This window comes from Psittacula echo (assembly GCF_963264785.1).
Source record: "Psittacula echo genome assembly, chromosome: 9".
NCBI lineage: Eukaryota > Metazoa > Chordata > Aves > Psittaciformes > Psittacidae > Psittacula > Psittacula echo.
The window spans coordinates 23563110-23581525 of record NC_137745.1 but is presented as its reverse complement, the minus strand read 5'-3'; the positions used below and the strand labels follow the sequence as shown (position 1 = coordinate 23581525).

The 18416-nt window shown below is 42.4% G+C and overlaps 1 protein-coding gene across 2 annotated transcripts in view; it reads right to left on the bottom strand.

Annotated features, from left to right (window-relative positions):
* The window catches only part of IPPK (inositol-pentakisphosphate 2-kinase), a 64357-nt gene that overhangs the window by 21945 nt on the left and 23996 nt on the right, over window positions 1–18416 (bottom strand). Inside the window, exon 1 of one of the 2 annotated variants that reach the window (XM_080625415.1) lies at window positions 10065–10939. The exons of the other annotated variant lie outside the window; for it this stretch is intronic. Coding sequence (XP_080481541.1) covers window positions 10065–10145 — 81 coding nt within the window. The 5' untranslated portion in view covers window positions 10146–10939. Of the gene's footprint in view, window positions 1–10064; window positions 10940–18416 lie in introns of those variants that run through there. 2 annotated transcript variants of the gene reach the window in all.

The window sequence follows — 18416 nt, the reverse complement described above, 5'->3', positions numbered from 1 at the left end:
TTCTTACAGTTGCCCAAGACCATACTTGGGCTACAACAAACCCATTTCCAATTGTTACAGACAACTCAAAACAAACAATAGCAACAAGGATACCAAAACTTGCGTCTCTCAAAACAGATCCCCAGTCACTAGGCTGCTGAGATGACGTAATCAGGAGCCTACGTTCTGGAGGAGCACTATGTTTAAGCTTACAGTCTCACCAAGAAAGGCAAACACTTCTTCAGCACCCTATCATGAAACAATTGTTTGGGTTAAACCATAACTAAAAATTAGTGATTGCTAATAAGGAGAGAAGAAGCTGAGAGAGGGGCTGTGAAAACATCCTCAGAGAAATCACTGGCATCACAAGAACACACAGATGTGTGCACACCCATTAATGTGTGCCAATGTGTCTTGGGAAAAAATAGTTTGCTCATCATAGACCCAAGACATTTATTGGCAAGAGTTTTTCTTCTCCAAAGCAGTTACTACAGATATTAATATTTAAACCCAATGTAATCCTTGGAAATTAGGCCAAAATATAACTGGCATCAATCCAGGTATTTTGGATTCGACATTAGCATTATGAAACCAGGATAAAAGCTTACATTTATTTCTTTACAGCTGGATGTTTGATATGGGTTTCTTATTTACCAAAAATGTCTGCTCAGCTTCACTGCGATAAGAATGCTGCCATGCAGGCCTTCTGAACTGGAGTTTTAACAGGTTAAACATAACTGGGGCAAATCTATAATCTTGATATTCCCTCTCAGAGAAAAACCTCGTTTGCATAACTGAGGTTTTTTAAAGTCTCAGTCTCTGCTACAGTATTTAAAAAAAAAAAAAAAAAAATCTGTGTAAAAGCTGGTGGCAGTGACAGAAATGGGAAAATTTGCATACAAGCAAGCTCAAATGCTAGTAAAATTGTTTAAAAGTTCAGAAAGATGTGTATTTTCCTTCTGCTGTTACCACCTCAGCTCACATGGTTTTAAAATAAGCTTCTGTATGAAAATATGAAGAATTAGCCTGTCCAAACACAAAGCCTGGGAAACATCACTTCAGCTTCTGCTTCTCCAAATAAGCAGGTTCACGTCATTTGTTATTACTCTATTATTATCCTGAAGACCATGCATTAACTATTTTTGTCTAGAGGCAAAGTGTTACTGTAGCATCTAGTTTTGCAACAGTCCGGTATAACTACAAAAGATTCTCATCTAGCTGACACTAACTTTTGTTCACATAAGCAAGATCTACTGGTACTACAAACAAGGCACTTTCAGAAGCAACATTTTAGGTCCAAAAAGGGAACCCACCTGTCTTCCCACACCCATCACCTCTCACTCCACAGTATCATAAACCATGGTAGCTAAAAACTCACCAGTGTTTTTCTAAGCACTACATGCAATTTTACATTTGCCTACTTGTCTACTATGTTGTTGATACATTTATTTTGAAAGGCACACTATATACAAGCAGACCAAGAGAACCCATATTTGGTTTCAAGTCAGGGACTTTCAATCATAAACAACATGGAGGAAAACACTCTCAAAGACTGGTAACACATCTTTCCCTACAATACCATTTGTTGCATCCAATTACACACACCACCACCAACTATTACCTAAGGAAATGAAGATATAAAGTCAACTACTTTTAGTGAGAATGGTCCCTGTAAACGCTCTTGAATTTCTTTATACAGTAAGAACTGATTGTTTAAATCACTGTCTTCTGCTGAACCTCAGGGGCTCTCAAGAACTTACCAAACACAGCTCTAAGTATGCCAAGCCTTCTACCACCAGTGTAGTTATTCACATAATCATTGTGGCTTTACAACAAAGTAGAGCAATGACACCTACAAAAAGTGCATTATACCTAAATTTCAATCAAAATGAGGGAGGAGGGTTCAATTACACTGAACTGCTATTCAAGCCGTACCTGAATGCAGTGATACACAAATACTAATTGATGACAGTTTCAATGGTACTAAACATGAAACTATAGACTTATTTGGCTGGCATTAAGCTATTTCTGCAGCAGCACACTGGAGCTGCATGCACTATATGCCAACTAAAAGAATTATTCTGACTTTTTTTATTCCAAATTTACATTCCACAACCCCTTCAATTTCAACTCCAGTCTGTGGGATTTAAACAGAAAACAATGGCTTTTTCTTCAGAAAAAGCAGCTTCTAGGAAGGAAGCAAAAGGCCAAAGAGGTACCATCTTTACACCTCAGAAAAGCCAGCTGCAGAGAGAGTTCCTTCTTCAATTAATAAAGCTCAGTAAAAACATGCCCACCACACTGCCCAGGCACTTCAATAAAAGCTTACCTTTATAATACTCAACAAAAAACATGTTTAAATGTCTCCATATCCAGGATTTCAACATCCTGTGCAATGTGGGGGGATGTGGGAGATGGAAATAAGCTACTCACAGAAAAATTTTGCAGCTTTTGAATGAAGCACACAGAGTAATATTGTATACAAGTGTTGTCTCCCAACCCAGTTTTGTTCCATATGAGATGGGTAAGACCACACAGAACAAAGTGAGGAAAGATACACTTCCTGCCAGTATGGAGGAAGTTTAGCAACTGCTCACACAAAAATGCAAGAAAGCATTCAAAAATCTGAACAATACCCTTATTTACCACAGGAGTCCCTGAAGAATAAACTTTTTATTTCTTCAACATGAATAAAGAATTTCTGGCATAGCACCTGGCTTGACCACTCAGTATCAAACCATTATTTGAAAGCAACCACCACCACAATACTTTTCTTTAGCAAAGAGCTCACGGCTTGCATCAGAATTCAGGTACTCATTCCACTTCTTTTTCCCTGCTAGGTTATGATCTAGATTCCCACGACAGTTAAGCATTATCTCAGGTTTTACTTTACAGCTAAGCTTTGTATAACCCTGCAATACGTAGATGGTACCAATGCCAGAATTTTACAACTGCAGTAGCCATTAGTGAGAAGGAAATGTTTGCCCTTCAGCTAAGCCAACTACTCACAATACCTGAAATGATATCAAGTGATACTCCCCCTGGTACTAGGTGGAAACACATACTAAAAAGAGAACAGAATGAATAAACCTACTGATGCCTGGCCCTCAGCATACATTACTACAGTCTGCGTAACATGGTAGATGTCCCTGACAACCTAGCTGTTGAAAACAAGCATGAAAAAATCTGGTCCTTAACATTTAAGTGTATCAAACACCTCATCCATGTGTCACACAGGTGAGTTATACCAACAAGAACATGAGAACATGTACTAAGCTTTCTTCCTTTAAGCTGCTCTAAACCTCTGCCTATCTGCAACAGATATTCTTCAGCATCAAGCTACCTAGTCAGCTGCTGTTATGTTGGGAAACAACATGTTTCAGGAAAATATTATTAGGAAGGGCAGCAATAAAACGACCAAACAGTAAGAGGAATTAGAATGAAGTTAAGTAATAAAATGGAGAGCGAGAACATGTTAGAAATTCCCAGCATCCTGGACACCTCAGCTAGAAGAAACCTTAGGCAACTTGGGAAACAGTCTCGGGCAACTGTTCGATCAAATGCTCTGCTCCCAAGCAAAACCAGGTGGTCAGAACACCATTACTGTCAGTCTCAGAAATAATAGAGTGAGGCAAAGAAATAAACCCAGTGAAAGGTTGGGAGAGAGGAAAGAACCAAGGGAGTGACTAAAATAGACTATTAGACCAACCACTCCTTTATATTTTATGAGTTAGCCAAGATACTTTCACCAACCAATCAACCCACTACAGCTGTTGACTGAGGGAAGATATATGTGCAGCACAGAAAAGGCAAAGTTACGAACTCCATCACTGCATTTTACCAAAGATGACAAGAAAAAAAAAAAAAAACACAAAAAAAAAAAGCTTTGTAGATAACTTGATCTCATCAACTGTGAAAAGAAACTCATTCAAGTTTGAGCTAGCACAGAAACCAAACAGAAAAAAAAAAAAAACAAAAACATTTTTAATCAAGACTACTTCCTGAGCTTGTCAGAAAAACATTTCCATTGCATAACCTTCGGCAGTCTCAGATGTCACATGGGGGGGAGACAAAAAACCAAAACAAACAAACAAACAAAACAAAAAAAAAAAGGCAGGCATAAAGCAGAGTTTGAATTTCCAAAGAAAGTCACCAGAAGACAAATCTGCTCCAACTCTGTTATTTGCAAAACAAGACAGCTCTGAAAAAAACAAAATATTCGGGGGGGAGGAGACTGGTGTTGCTGCTGCAGTTACATTATCACTGTTGTATCACATTAAGAGTATTAGACCTCAGACTTGCAGTGTTTCCGTCTCCCATCTTCCATGCACATATTACATTTTCCCATCTGCATCTACAGAAACTAGTATCACTAATATGATGAGAAAAGTTTTAATTGCTACCTTCCCGTTCTCTTTCCTCTCTACATTCAGCCCTGCTACCCAGTGCCACCTCCCCTTTCGCTTTACAGAAGACACTAGTGCTACTAAACCTCGCTGCATTCAGAGCTTCCTTTCGGCACAACAACCTGGAAAAGCTAAGGGAAAAGGAAATTTAACAACACTACTGCAACATGGATTGAAATCCCATTATGGAATTCAAATTCTGTACGTGTTGACTCAAGCTATTCACATTGGGCAGGGGGAGGAGGAAGGGGAGAAGCGTCAAAAAAAGTTCTGCAGCTAATCCACAGAACTGGAAGTGCTTACACGTTTTAATTCTTCATTTATAGTTAACCCATTGTAGACTGTACTCAAGTATAGTCCAATTAGTTACGACATCTACAGTCACAGTTGCACCAGTTCAGTCAAAGACCCAAATACAAATACAGAACTGTCTTCCCTTTTTTTTTTTCAGTGACCACAGATGTGTATTTAAGTATCAGTTAACCAAGGTTGACAAGAGGAAACAGTTTCATGCAGGTGCCACAAAGGGTCCCTGAATTCCAACTCAAGAGTGGCGACTGCGATTGCCTCCTGTTCCTAAGAACTTCACTGCTGTTTACAGGGAGCCAGACATCTCTTCCTTTCTTTTCCATTGATGACACACCCTCATTGCATACTTGGGTTTTCAACTGTTTTTTACAGTTGCTTGTGATTGCACACTTGGCTTTTCAACTAGTTTTTATAGCTCCTTCTTCAGTAAATTTGGGCAGAAGCTCCTCTACTTGCTTACAATAAATAAATTTAAAAATTAAAAAGCAATCACAACTAGGAAAGAAGGAACAAAGCAATACCTCATGTTTAGTCATCAGCCCAAGTAGGCAAAGAGTATGCAGGTTTGGGTTTTTACTAGACAACATTTAGATAGGCGTACCCCAAAAGAACCCAATGCTGGAGAAACCAGGTCAAAGAAATGTCCTACAAAGTAGCAGAAACAGACAGAAGAGGTTTTAATGGCCCTTAATGCCCATTAAAGTTCATGCTCGAATCTCAGTTCAACTGACTCACACGTACATTTTGCTTCCTCCAGAATATTCTACAGAACGAGATGCAAAACTCCCTACATCACATAGCCTTGGTGAGTCTTTTGGGTCCATCCAGAGCATGAAAGCTGTCAGAAGTAAGAGTTAACATCGGTTTGGAATTTAAACAGAAGAACCTCCTCCAGGATATAAAAATGTTTAAATTCAATGAAGTCTTACCAAAACTATGCCTTTCTCATTAGTCAAAATAAAATTCAATAAATACAAGTTGCATCTTACCTTTTCTTATAATTTCTCACTGTGAAAGAACTAAGACACTCTAACTTTGCCACATTTTTAATCAGAGCAGTATTCAGAGAAGGCCATGGTTAATAAGCTATTGTATTTATACCGGCTAGTAACAGCAATTAGTGTTTTGGTATTTTTCCCCTACCTGAATACTCTTAAGACAGGAATCAGCAATCTGTCTTATATTTCCTTGAAATCAAGACATTTGTAGATGTTAACTCACTATTCCACTTTCAGAAGCTCACTTCTGAAAAGAAAAAAAACAAAAAACCACACACACATACACAAAAAAAAAAAAAAAAAAAAAACACAAAACCAAACCAACAACCAAACAGGTATCTCCATCTTGTAAGAGTCAAAAGCTTACATGAAGGTAATCTCTGAGTCCTCTCTGCTGCCCAAGAGTAGAAAGGAGGAGGGAAAGCTTGAGTTAGCACTTTCTAAGTCAGAAGCCAAACTTGATATGGGAGGAGCAACACTCCAACAAAACCACAGGGAGTAAACAGCATCCTTTCCAAATCATCTAGCTGTTTGTGATGGTGCTTGTCTGGAGCATTTCAGAGCTGTACCTGTACTGCAGCACCTTTCGCATCTCTCAGACAGCAAGTACAAGTAACCACACAATTCACTGTATGGTGTGAAGAGTGGCAAATACGTTATTTATTTGAAGAGGATACTATGATTTAATCAAGTATTCAACATTGCAACCAATGGGCAAGGATCATGTAGCCTGAACAAACCTGCAGTTTTTGTGAACTTCAGAGTGATCCTCCCAAACACCTCAAGTGCTGTGTTTAGGAACCAAACAGATTTGCCAGTTGTATTTCTCACTAACATCATGAGGCAGAAAAGCTGTCTTAGTTCATCTCCTACTTGAAGCATTTCAGCAGGCTGCAAGACTATACAAAGGCTTTTCGACTACAATTCAGTTTCAATTTGGATTAACTTAAGTCATAGCTGCAATAAAAAACAACTTTATCAACAGAGAAATTCGTACATAATACTGTAAGTCTCCTAGAATTTTAGATTCATCAAAAGTGAAACTTTAAAAATCCATGAAAGCAGAAGTTTGAGTATGCATCAAGTAAGCAAGTGTGCAGAGATAACAATGGTAACCAGAAATGCTTGGCAGGCATTCCATCTTTGTTCATCAGATCACTTTCTAAATACTGAAAAACTAATTAAAGTAACCGTAAAACTATCACCGTAAGCAGAGACATGTTAACTACACCATGCCCTGCCTAAGTCCTCTCAACAGCGTGAATAAGTAACAGAGATGCACTTGCAGCAATTTCAACACAGCTTTCTGCAGGCTCCAGGAGCACGGGGACACAGGGAAACTCTTGTTACCATTGCATTCTGCAGGATTAATAACCAGTAAGAGGAAAGAGCACATCAGACAGGCCTTTACAATGCTTCCACCAAAACACGGCATGTTCCACAGGATGCCAGCATCTGTCAGGCAAACCTGTGGCACTGGAAAAAACCCGCATGTTGCCTGTGTCTAAGGCTTATCAGCTCATCACCAGCAGAGCTATTTTTTGGGCATGTGATTTTTCTATTACCAAGTTTTTAGATTTTGGTACTATCCTCACTCTGGATTAACACCACACTACAATTATGTCTTATACGGAAAGATACCATGAATGGCACAAACCAAAAGAATAGGCATAGCCTTAAACACACAACAGCACCACGAGCTGACGATGCATGCCTTGTCCCCCTCCCTGCCCGCTCACCGCAGCACAAAAACCCTCTGTGCTTGATACACAACCTTATGCAGTACCTGTTATCAGTGCCTCAAAGAGGAGTCCAGAGGGCAGGATTTGAAACAAAACACCCTGGCTCTTACGTCACAAAAGGCAAAGAAGCTTATGCCTCTTTTTTTTTTTTTTTTTTTTTCCCCTGTTGTTGGGGTTTTTTTAACACTTCTCAGATCTTCCAGAAGCAGCAAGGAGAGGCTCAGACCTACAGTGGTAGAGACCAGCTTCCCCCTCACATTCCAAAATACCACTATACATCAAAAGGGAGCACTTACACAGTTCCATGCTGGCCTCTCACTTACAATCCTGGCACTTACATCTCAGCATCCATTCATGTCTCCCTTGCCGCAATCAAATCACTATCCCTCCCACTAGCATTTGTAGACAAAAAACATGAGCTGAAGAGATACAAAATTAAGCAAGGCCAGCTAAAATGAAATTCACTGCCTCAGTTATGCTGCTGTTCTGTTCAAGCAAACCTGAGAATGACTTGACATCAGATCACCAGAATGACGATTAATCATGCAAGTATGTCCTACCTGTAAGAGGCACAAAACAACAATCGGCATCTGAGCAGTATTTTATACCAAGACTGCCTTCAGTAGACACAGAGCTCTAAGAAGCAAGCTTTACTAGTTCTAAGTTGTCTTTAAAAGAAAGATCATAGCTATTTCACTTCCACTCTATCTTAAAGTTTTAGGTTCTTGTTAGAGAACTGACACACTCAGCAACTATTCTGAATCTCTGGCATACTTCCTCAATTTCCATGTCTTTGAAGGTATCACAATTACATGGCTATTAATCCATTACATCTTCTGACCCCTATCACCCAGTAACTATTTTTCAAACTGCTACTTTCAAGGCTAATACCTGGACAGGAAACAAAGTAATTTGCATTCTTCTTCAGAAAGAAATATTTTAGAAATAAAATATTATTTCTAATAATATTTTAATTATTTTAAAATTAAAAATTTAAAATTATTTTAAAATAAAAATTTAATTAATTATTTCTAATAATATTTTATTCTAATAATATTTTATTATATTCTAATATGTATTATACTCTAATAATATTATATTATTTATTCTAATAATATTTAAAATATTATTTCTAATAATATTCTAATAGAAATATTATTTCTAATAATAATATTCTGACCCCTATCACCAAGTAACTATTTTTCAAACTGCTATTTTCAAGGCTAATACCTGGACAGGAAACAAAATCATTTGCATTCTTCTTCAGAAAGAAATATTTTAGAAATAAAATATTATTTCTAATAATATTTTATTCTAATAATATTTTATTATATTCTAACATGCATTATATTCTAATAATATACTATTTATTCTAATAATATTTAAATTATTTCTAATAATATTCTAATAGCAATATTATTTTCTATAATAATAAATAATAAAAATTAGAAAAAAATATTTAAGAAAGAGAAGGAAGAAACAATAGCCACAGAAGTGCCCTTCCTAAATTTGGGAAAGCACTGTACAACTTCCAGGATTTTCTCAGACTTGATATTTGTTAATATTTTTTACATCTGGTTTATAGTTATAATCCAGAAAACAGACATCAAAAAAATCCAGTATTTTCATTTTGGCTTTACTGCTTTTCGGATCTATGCAGTACTAAAATATTCTGCGGCAAATCCATACCAGAATTTAAGATACAAATAATTTTTTTTAAGGCAAAAAACAGGCACAAGTACTTTCTAGAATAAGAATAAGCTCCTTCAAGGGACACGTATCCAACTATACTAGGTAAATAATATACATACGGGTGGGGCAAGAGTACAGTGACAGCAGTCAAGTAAACACATGCTTTTTAAACTGACACAGAATCTGCTTGATTGGATATAGCTTCATTTAAAGTTACTGCTCACCAACACGTGAATCTTTTTTACTTTTTTTCTATAATAAGAAAAACACATACAAAAAGGAACCCAAAGGGTAAATCGAAGCACAGAGATTAAAAGCGTGGCGATTGACACAGAAGTCTATAGCCAAGCCAGAAATGTAAGTTATATTGTGGAGTCCCAATTCAGCACTGCAGCAAGTGCTCTCAAACTCCGGTATGGAAAGAGTCGGTGACAAAAGGAGAAACATCCATTCTCCAGGTTTCTTTCTCCTGTCACACTTAGGCACGATTGGAAGGGGGAACTGTTAGTACTTTTCCTCGCAGCTCCCGTCTCCAACGATAGCTGTCTAGTCATCAGCTGCTTTCCCCTCCACCACTTCTACCGCCAAACACACACGCGCCGTAAGGAAAACGCCTGTTAATTTCTCCCAGCGGACAGGCGAAATTCCCTTCTCCCCGTTCCCGGCGGCACCCCAACTCCCGGCGACGGGAACGGGAAACAACTTGGGCGGAGAAGGGCGGGGAGGGCAGTGGGGCCGGCGGCTGAGGCCCGAGCACCTGGCGGCAGCCGTGGGGGAGGCACACGTCGGGTAGGGGCAGAGGCGCCGGGCCCTCCCGCTCCCTGCCGGTCCGCGGCCTGCCGAGACCTCAGACCCTGAGGGAGCGCGCGGAACGGGCGGCGGGCCCGGCCGGCCAGGGTAGGCATTACCCGCTGCAGCCCCCTCCTTCCCCTTCCCACCTGGCAGTGGGAGACGACGAGGCTCTGGTTGCCTTCCCCATGGTACTTCCATTCGTTCTCATCCATCTTCTCCACTTCCATGCCCGGCCCGGGCCGCCGCCGCGCCCCGTGCGGACGGTGCCTGCCGCTGGCACGCCACGATCACGCCTCCACCATCACGGCACCGCGCCGCAGGAAGTCCCGCCCTCCGCCGGGGAGGCCTCCCCGCGCGCGCCGGGCTGCTATCATTGCTCAGGGGAGCTCCATAGCCGCCATCCTTGAGTGCGGCGTAACCTCACCGAGGCCGCTGGAACCTCATAACCTCACCGAGGCCAGGGGGGGCCCCTCAGACGGTCCTTCAACCGCTGCACGCTGCAGCACCGCGCCAGCGGCCCTGGAGTTGTCTCCATTCCGGGGAGAGCCTCTTCCTCCGGAAACGAGGGCCTCGGCCAGGGCGCTGTCCTGGGCCCTGCAGTCCGTTGCCCTTATAACCTGTTCGGATATCACACTGTAGAACATCAGTTTGCACCTACAACAAAAGCTACTCAGGCCAAACTCTTAGGGTAAAACAAAAACAAAAAAACAAACAAAAAAATTGTTAAAGAATTAAGCTGTTTTCCTTACCATTAGCAACACTGTTCAACATAGTCAAAAAGTGCCTCAGCACACTGCTGATTATGAATACACCCACACGTAATGTACACTAAATTTAAGGCAAGCTATCTAATTTCCCCATCACAAATACAAGATTAAATTCTAGGTCCCTTAATCCAGTCTATTTTATCACTATTGAGTTTTACCTACAAACAGCAAAGCTTATCCTTGAATTACCATTTTAAAATCATCACTAAGGGCTCTCTGAAATTCGCCTTTCCCCTCCTTCCTCCCAAGGGACTCCACATCACACCAGAAAGTAACTTAACACTTGCAGGTTTTCCTCTGCATAACCAACATTTGTGTAAACTGGACAGTAGCCAAATGTAACTCTGCATGGCAGTCTTTCAAAAAAGCCAAAGCAAAGAAAATTATGCCTTTATATTTTTAAAGGAGAGAGAAGATGAACCTAGAAAACTGAAAATAAAGCCTGCATATATCTGCAATGAGTCATTGATCCTTTTTTTAAAGGCATGTGGTGCCATAACTGAACTCATAATCTAATTTCAGTAGAACTTTCTTAAATGGGTTTAAACAATTTGTACCTTCCTTTTGCCAAAATACTGATGAGCACTTCACCTTTCCTTTTTGTTCAAGGTTTTCCTATAGGCACCCACATGAAAAAGGAATGTGAATCCCTGCTCCTTTGGCCATTCGATAAAGATCAAAATAACAGAGGGATGTTTAAAATATGTTTGTCACCTGTGTTTGCAAAGTTTCCTTATGCTGTGTAATAACAAATGGATATATAAAACATACAAGAATTTACTGTATTATCCTGACTTACCAAAAGTGTTATAAAGAAGTTTCACTCAAGACTGTGGGCAAGATTGTGGCATTTATGATACCAGCGTTAAAAAACAACTCTAATTCAAAGAAATAGTATGTGGACACTCACTAGGCTTATGTGGATAAATACAAAGGCAAATAATATCAATATTATATTATAAAGTCTTCCAATGGCAAAACTAATTTGTCTCAAGTTTGAAAGGACCTCTAGTACAGCAAGTTAATTTTCTATTGTTTCATGAAAAATTTACATCTACAGAGGAAAAAAAATAAGTAGATGTTCTGAGTGCACAGGTAAACCCACTGAGAACACCTGGGTCCCTCTCTAGCAGTTAACCTTTTACTTCACCTTTTACTCTGGTGCTGAACTTGGGCATATTGCCAGAGTGTTCTGAAAACATAGTGATAAAACTTGGAAACCTCAGAGCTAGAAACCTAGTAACACATTATTTTCCCCTGCATTATAAGTTTTTAAGTATTACTCATTTCAAGTGTTATCTACAATGTGCTTGAAGTGGTCACAACACAATCAAAAGCTGTAGTGAGGAATAATGTGGGTACCCAGACTGAGCCTTCCCGCAGACATGCAGCCGTGCAGGTCTCTGGCTGCAGCGAATGCCTGAGCCTGGCACTTGTATTGGAGGGAGCCAGTGACACCACTTGTGTGCGGTGTGAGCGAGTAAATGATCTGCTCAGGCAGGTGGTTGAACTGAGGGAGGACATAGAAAGGTTGAGAGCCATTAGAGAATGTGAAAGTGAAATAGATTGGTGGAGCCACACCCTAAGGCAAGGGCAGAGGGAAGTGGTTGAACAAGTGATGGATCCCCTTCCCTCCAATCATCAGATAAAAGGAGTGAACTTAAGGGACAAAGAGGTATGGAGGGAGGTCTCTCGGAGAAGTAAGCAAAAACCCTTGCAATCCCTTCCTCCCTCCCAGTTGCCCTTGAATAACAGGTATGAGGTCTTGGAACTACAGGGCCAGGGAAATGGAGATGGAGGGGTAGATCTATCTAGTGAGTCACCTAGGGCTTGTAACTCACCCCCATGCCTTAGAACTTCCTCAACCAAGAAGAAAAGAAGAGTAATTGTGGTGGGTGACTCCCTTCTGAGGGTAACAGAAGGGCTCATTTGTCGACCAGATCCATCCCACAGGGAAGTCTGCTGCCTACCTGGGGCTCAGATTAGAGATGTTAAAAGGAAACTCTCTGATCTGGTGCAGCCCTCTGACTACTATCCATTGCTGGTTTTTCAGTTTGGCAGTGATGAAGTTATTACAAGGAGGGCAAGGGCAATGAAGAGAGACTTCAGGGCCCTGGGACAGCTGGTTAGAGGGTCTGGAGCGCAAGTGGTGTTTGCCTCCATTCCTATTACAAGCAAGGGTGAAGAGATAAATAGGAAGAGTCTATTAGTCAGATTATATATATAATATATATATAAAATATATATTATATATTATATATATCATATATCTATATATATGATATATATAGATATATGATATATATATATCAGTCTATAGTCAGATTAATGTATGGCTACGTGACTAGTGCCAAAGGCAGGGTTTTGGGTTTTTCAATCATGGGCTGCTATATGAGACACCTGGTTTGCTGGTGGCAGGTGGGATACACCAGTCCCAGAGGGGGAAAAGGTTTTTGGGGCAGGAGTTAGCAGGGCTCATTGACAGGGCTTTAAACTAGATATGAAGGGGGAAGGGGAGATAACTGGGCCTGTTAGGGACAAGCCCAAGAGAAACATGCTAAGGCTTGAAGGATGGCGGACTAGGGAGGACTCTCAATCTATTGTTTCATTTGAGGGAAAGGATAGTTGTTTAGACCCTGTCCCACAGGGGAAAAAGGGTACTAAGGCAAGAGTTAGCAGAGCTCACTCACGGAGCTTTAGGTTAGATTCAAAGTGCGAGGGGATTGTAGCTGGGTTTGAACTAATGGGGCATTGTTCTAGTATTAATGAAGACCAGAAGGCCTCCCGCCTCCCAAGGGTGCCATTAGCGTGCTCTGCTCGCTCCCTGAAATGCCTGTACACCAATAAATAAACAGGGGAATAAACAGGAGGAGTCAGAAGTCTGTGTGCGGTCTAAAGGTTATGATCTGGTGGCAATTACAGAGACGTGGTGGGACAGCTCACATGACTGGAATGTGGTCACGGATGGCTATGTCCTTTTTAGGAAAGATAGGTCAGCAAAGCGAGGTGGTGGCGTTGCCCTTTATGTGAGAGAGCGACTAGAATGTATTGAGTTCTGTCCAGCGGCAGATGAGGGGCAAGTGGAAAGTCTGTGGGTACGAATTAAGGGACAGGCTGGTACGGGTGATACAGTTGTGAGGGTCTATTATAGACCTCCTGATGAGGACGAAGGAGTTGATGAGGCTTTCTACAGGCAACTGAAAGCAGCCTCGCGACTACATGCCTTGGTCCTCATGGGGGATTTTAACTACCCCAATATTTGCTGGAAGACTCACACAGCCAATCATTCACAGTCTAGCAGGTTCCTCCAGTGCATTGATGATAACTTTTTACTGCAAATGGTGGACAAACCAACTGGGAGAGGAGCACTGCTGGATCTAGTACTCACCAACAAGGAGGGTCACCACTTCTGGTTGAAGTGGTGATGGTCAATGGCAGCCTTGGCTGCAGTGACCATGAGATGGTGGAGTTTAAGATCTTGTGTGGGAGGAATAGAATACCTAGCAAGGCCACAGTTCTGGATTTCCGAAGGGCCAACTTTGGCCTCTTCAATCAATTGCTAAGGGAAGTCTCATGGGAAAGGGTACTAGGTAGTAAAGGGGCTCAAGATAGTTGGTCAGCATTCAAGGACCACTTCTTCCAAGCCCAGGATCAGAGCGTCCCAATGGGTAGGAAATCAAGTAAGGGAGCCTGGAGACCAGCATAGTTAAACAAGGAACTGCTGGGCAAACTCATGTGGAAAAAGAGAATCTATGGATTATGGAAGGAGGGGCTGGCCACTTGGGAGGAATATAGGACAGTTGTTAGAGGATGTAGGGAGGCAATTAGGACAGCTAAGGCCTCCTTGGAACTTAATCTTGCAAGTTGGGTTAAGGACAATAGAAAGGGCTTCTTCAAATACATAGCGGATAAAACTAACACGAGAGGCAATATAGGCCCACTGCTGAACGAGGTGGGGTGCCCTGGAGACAGAGGATATAAAGAAGGCAGAGGTGCTGAATGCCTTCTTTGCCTCTGTCTTTACTCCTGCAGACTCTCCCCAGGGGCCCCAGATTCCTATAGCCCCAGAAGGAGTCAGGATAAAGGAGGAGTTTGCTTTGGTAGATGAGGATTGGGTTAGGGATCAGTTAAGCAATCTGGACATCTATAAATCGATGGGTCCAGATGGAATATACCCACGGGTGCTGAGGGAGCTGGCGGAGGTCATTGCTAGGCCACTCTCCATCATCTTGGGTAAGTCGTGGGAAACAGGAAAGGTGCCTGAGGATTGGAGGATGGCAAATGTCACGCCATAAGAAGTCTATAAGAAGGGCAAGAAGGAGGACTCAGGTAATTATAGATGGGTCAGCCTTACCTCCATCCCTGGAAAGGTGATGGAAGAACTTATTCTTGACACTATCTCTAGACATATCAAGGATGAGGGGGTCATTAAGAGTAGCCAACATGGTTTTACCAAGGGGAAGTCATGTTTGACCAACCTTATAGCCTTCTATGAGGAAGTAACTAGGTGGATGGATGATGGTAGAGCGGTAGATGTGGTTTTTCTTGATTTCAGTAAGGCATTTGATACTGTCTCCCACAGCATCCTCATAGATAAGCTAAGGAAGTGTGGGCTTGATGATCAGGTAGTGAGGTGGATCAAGAACTGGTTGAAAGGAAGAAGGCAGAGAGTTGTGGTCAATGGGGCAGAATCTACCTGGAGGTCTGTGACTAGTGGAGTCCCTCAGGGGTCGGTGCTGGGACCAGTGCTGTTTAATATTTTCATCAACGACCTGGATGAGGGAACTGAATGTACCCTCAAGCAAGTTCACTGATGACACTGAACTGGGAGGAGTGGCTGACACGCCAGAAGGCTGTGTTGCCATTCAGCGAGACCTGGACAGGCTGGAGAGTTGGGTGGGGAGAAACTTGATGAAATTCAACAAGGGGAAGTGTAGAGTCTTGCATCTGAGGAGGAACAACCCCATGTACCAGTACAGGTTGGGGGTTGACCTGCTGGAAAGTAGTGAAGGGGAAAGGGACCTGGGGGTCCTGGTGGACAGGAGGATGACCATGAGCCAGCAATGTGCCCTTGTGGCCAAGAAGGTCAATGGCATCCTAGGGTGCATTAGAAAGGGTGTGGTTAGTAGGTCAAGAGAGGTTCTCCTCCCCCTCTACTCTGCCTTGGTGAGGCCACATCTGGAATATTGTGTCCAGTTCTGGGCCCCTCAGTTCAAGAAGGACAGGGAATTGCTTGAAAGAGTCCAGCACAGAGCCACAAAGATGATTAAGGGAGTGGAACACCACCCTTATGAGGAGAGGCTGAGGGAGCTGGGTCTCTTTAGCTTGGAGGAGACTGAGGGGTGACCTCATCAATGTTTACAAATATGTAAAGGGTGAGTGTCAGGATGATGGAGCTAGGTTTTTTCTCCGTGATGTCCAGTGACAGGACAAGGGGTAATGGGTGTAAACTGGAGCATAAGAGGTTCCATGTGAACATCAGGAAAAACTTTACTGTGAGAGTGACAGAGCACTGGAACAGGTTGCCCAGGGGGGTTGTGGAGTCTCCTACGTTGGAGATATTCAAGGCCCGGCTGGACAAGTTCCTGTGTGATGTACTCTAGGTTACCCTGCTCTTGCAGGGGGGTTGGACTAGATGATCTTTTTGAGGTCCCTTCCAACCCTTGGGATTCTGTGATTCTGTGAAGTGAAATATCTTTAAGCCTTTCTGCCATTAATGACATTGAAGTATGGCTTAACTGGAATGCCACTGACAGGGCTATGTCTTGTGGTGTTACTACAGCTTATCTTCTATCATCCCACATCTACAGCTTTTGTTTGGTTTGAAATGGCATTTAAAACTACAGCAATAACTTCACATCTTCAATGTATGTATCCTAGCTCCCCTGGGTCATGCCATCCTGACTCTGCCAAAGCCCACCAAAACAATTCCCCTCCCAGCTTCAGCTCAAAACCTTTGCTCAGTCCTTTTCTCAGGCATGCCCCAGAGCCATCAACACTGGGCTCTCACATATGCAGTCTTTCATAACTTGTAAATTTACCAGGGAATGAGAATGAGAGTGTAAAAACAAATCACTTAATCACTTTGAGGAGAAAAAGTATCAGACAAGTATTTTTTAGTAATACTCTTATGGCTATAAAAAGGTCATTAAATCCAGATCTGGGAAGAAAAATAGCATTACTTGAGACTCATGATAAAATTAGGTGCCAATAATACAAGGGACTTGTAAGCTTATGAGAACGGGGTTTGTAATAATAGCTACATCTTAGTTCTCAAGGTTCCTAAAATGAAAGGTCTCTATAAGAAAGATTATTTTGTTCTTGATGAAAACAGTCAGCAATTCAAAGGAAAAAAGAGGCTTATAGAAGGTGGAAGCAGGGACAGGTGGCCTGGGAAGAATACAGGGATGCTGTCCGGGAAGCTAGAGACCAGGTGAGGAAGGCTAAGGCCCAGTTAGAATTGAACTTGGCTGGGGATGTTAAGGATAATAGGAAGGGATTCTATAGGTACGTAGCGAGTAACAGACAGACTAGGGACAACGTAGGCCCCCTTCGGAAGCTATCGGGAGAACTGGCTACCTGGGATTTGGAGAAGGCTGAGGTTCTTAATGACTTCCTTGCCTCAGTCTTCACTGGCAAAGTCTCTGACCACACCACCCGAGTTTTGGAAGGTGAATGCAGGGACTGTGAGAATGAAGACCCTAGGCCCACTGTAGGAGAGGATCTGGTTCGAGACCATCTTGAAAACCTAAACGTACACAAGTCCATGGGACCTGACGAAATCCATCCACGGGTCCTGAAGGAGCTGGTGAATGAAGTCGCTAAGCCACTGGCCATCATATTTGAAAACTCATGGCACTCAGGTGAAGTTCCCGACGACTGAAAAAAAGGAAATATAACCCCCATTTTCAAGAAGGGGAAAATGGATGACCTGGGGAATTACAGACCAGTCAGTCTCACCTCTGTGCCTGGCAAACTCTTGGAGCAGATTCTCCTGGAAGACATGCTAAGGCACATGAAAAACAAGGAGGTGGTTGGTGACAGCCAGCATGGCTTCACTAAGGGGAAATCCTGCCTGACCAATTTGGTGGCCTTCTAGGATGGGGCTACAAAACTGATGGACAGGGGCAGAGCAGTTGATGTCATCTACCTGGACTTGTGCAAAGCGTTTGACACTGTCCCACATGACATCCTTGTCTCTAAATTGTAGAGACATCAATTTGATGGGTGGACCACTCGGTGGATAAAGAACTGGCTGGATGGCCGCACGCAAAGAGTTGTGGTCAATGGCTCGATGTCCGGCTGGAGACCGGTAACGAGTGGTGTCCCTCAGGGATCGGTGTTGGGACCGGTCTTGTTCAACATCTTTGTCGGTGACATGGACAGTGGGATTGAGTGCGCCCTCAGCAAGTTTGCCAATGACACCAAGCTGTGTGGTTCGGTTGATACGCCAGAGGGAAGGGATGCCATCCAGAGGCACCTTGACACACTTGTGAGGTGGACTGATGCCAATCTTATGAAGTTTAACCATGCCAAGTGCAAGGTGCTACACCTGGGTTGGAGCAATCCCAGGCACAGCTACAGGTTGGGCAGAGAAGAGATTCAGAGCAGCCCTGCAGAGAAGGACTTGGGGGTGTTGGTCGATCTAAAAATGAACATGAGCCGGCTGCAGTGTGCGCTCGCAGCCCAGAAAGCAACCGTATCCTGGGCTGCATCAAGAGGAGCGTGACC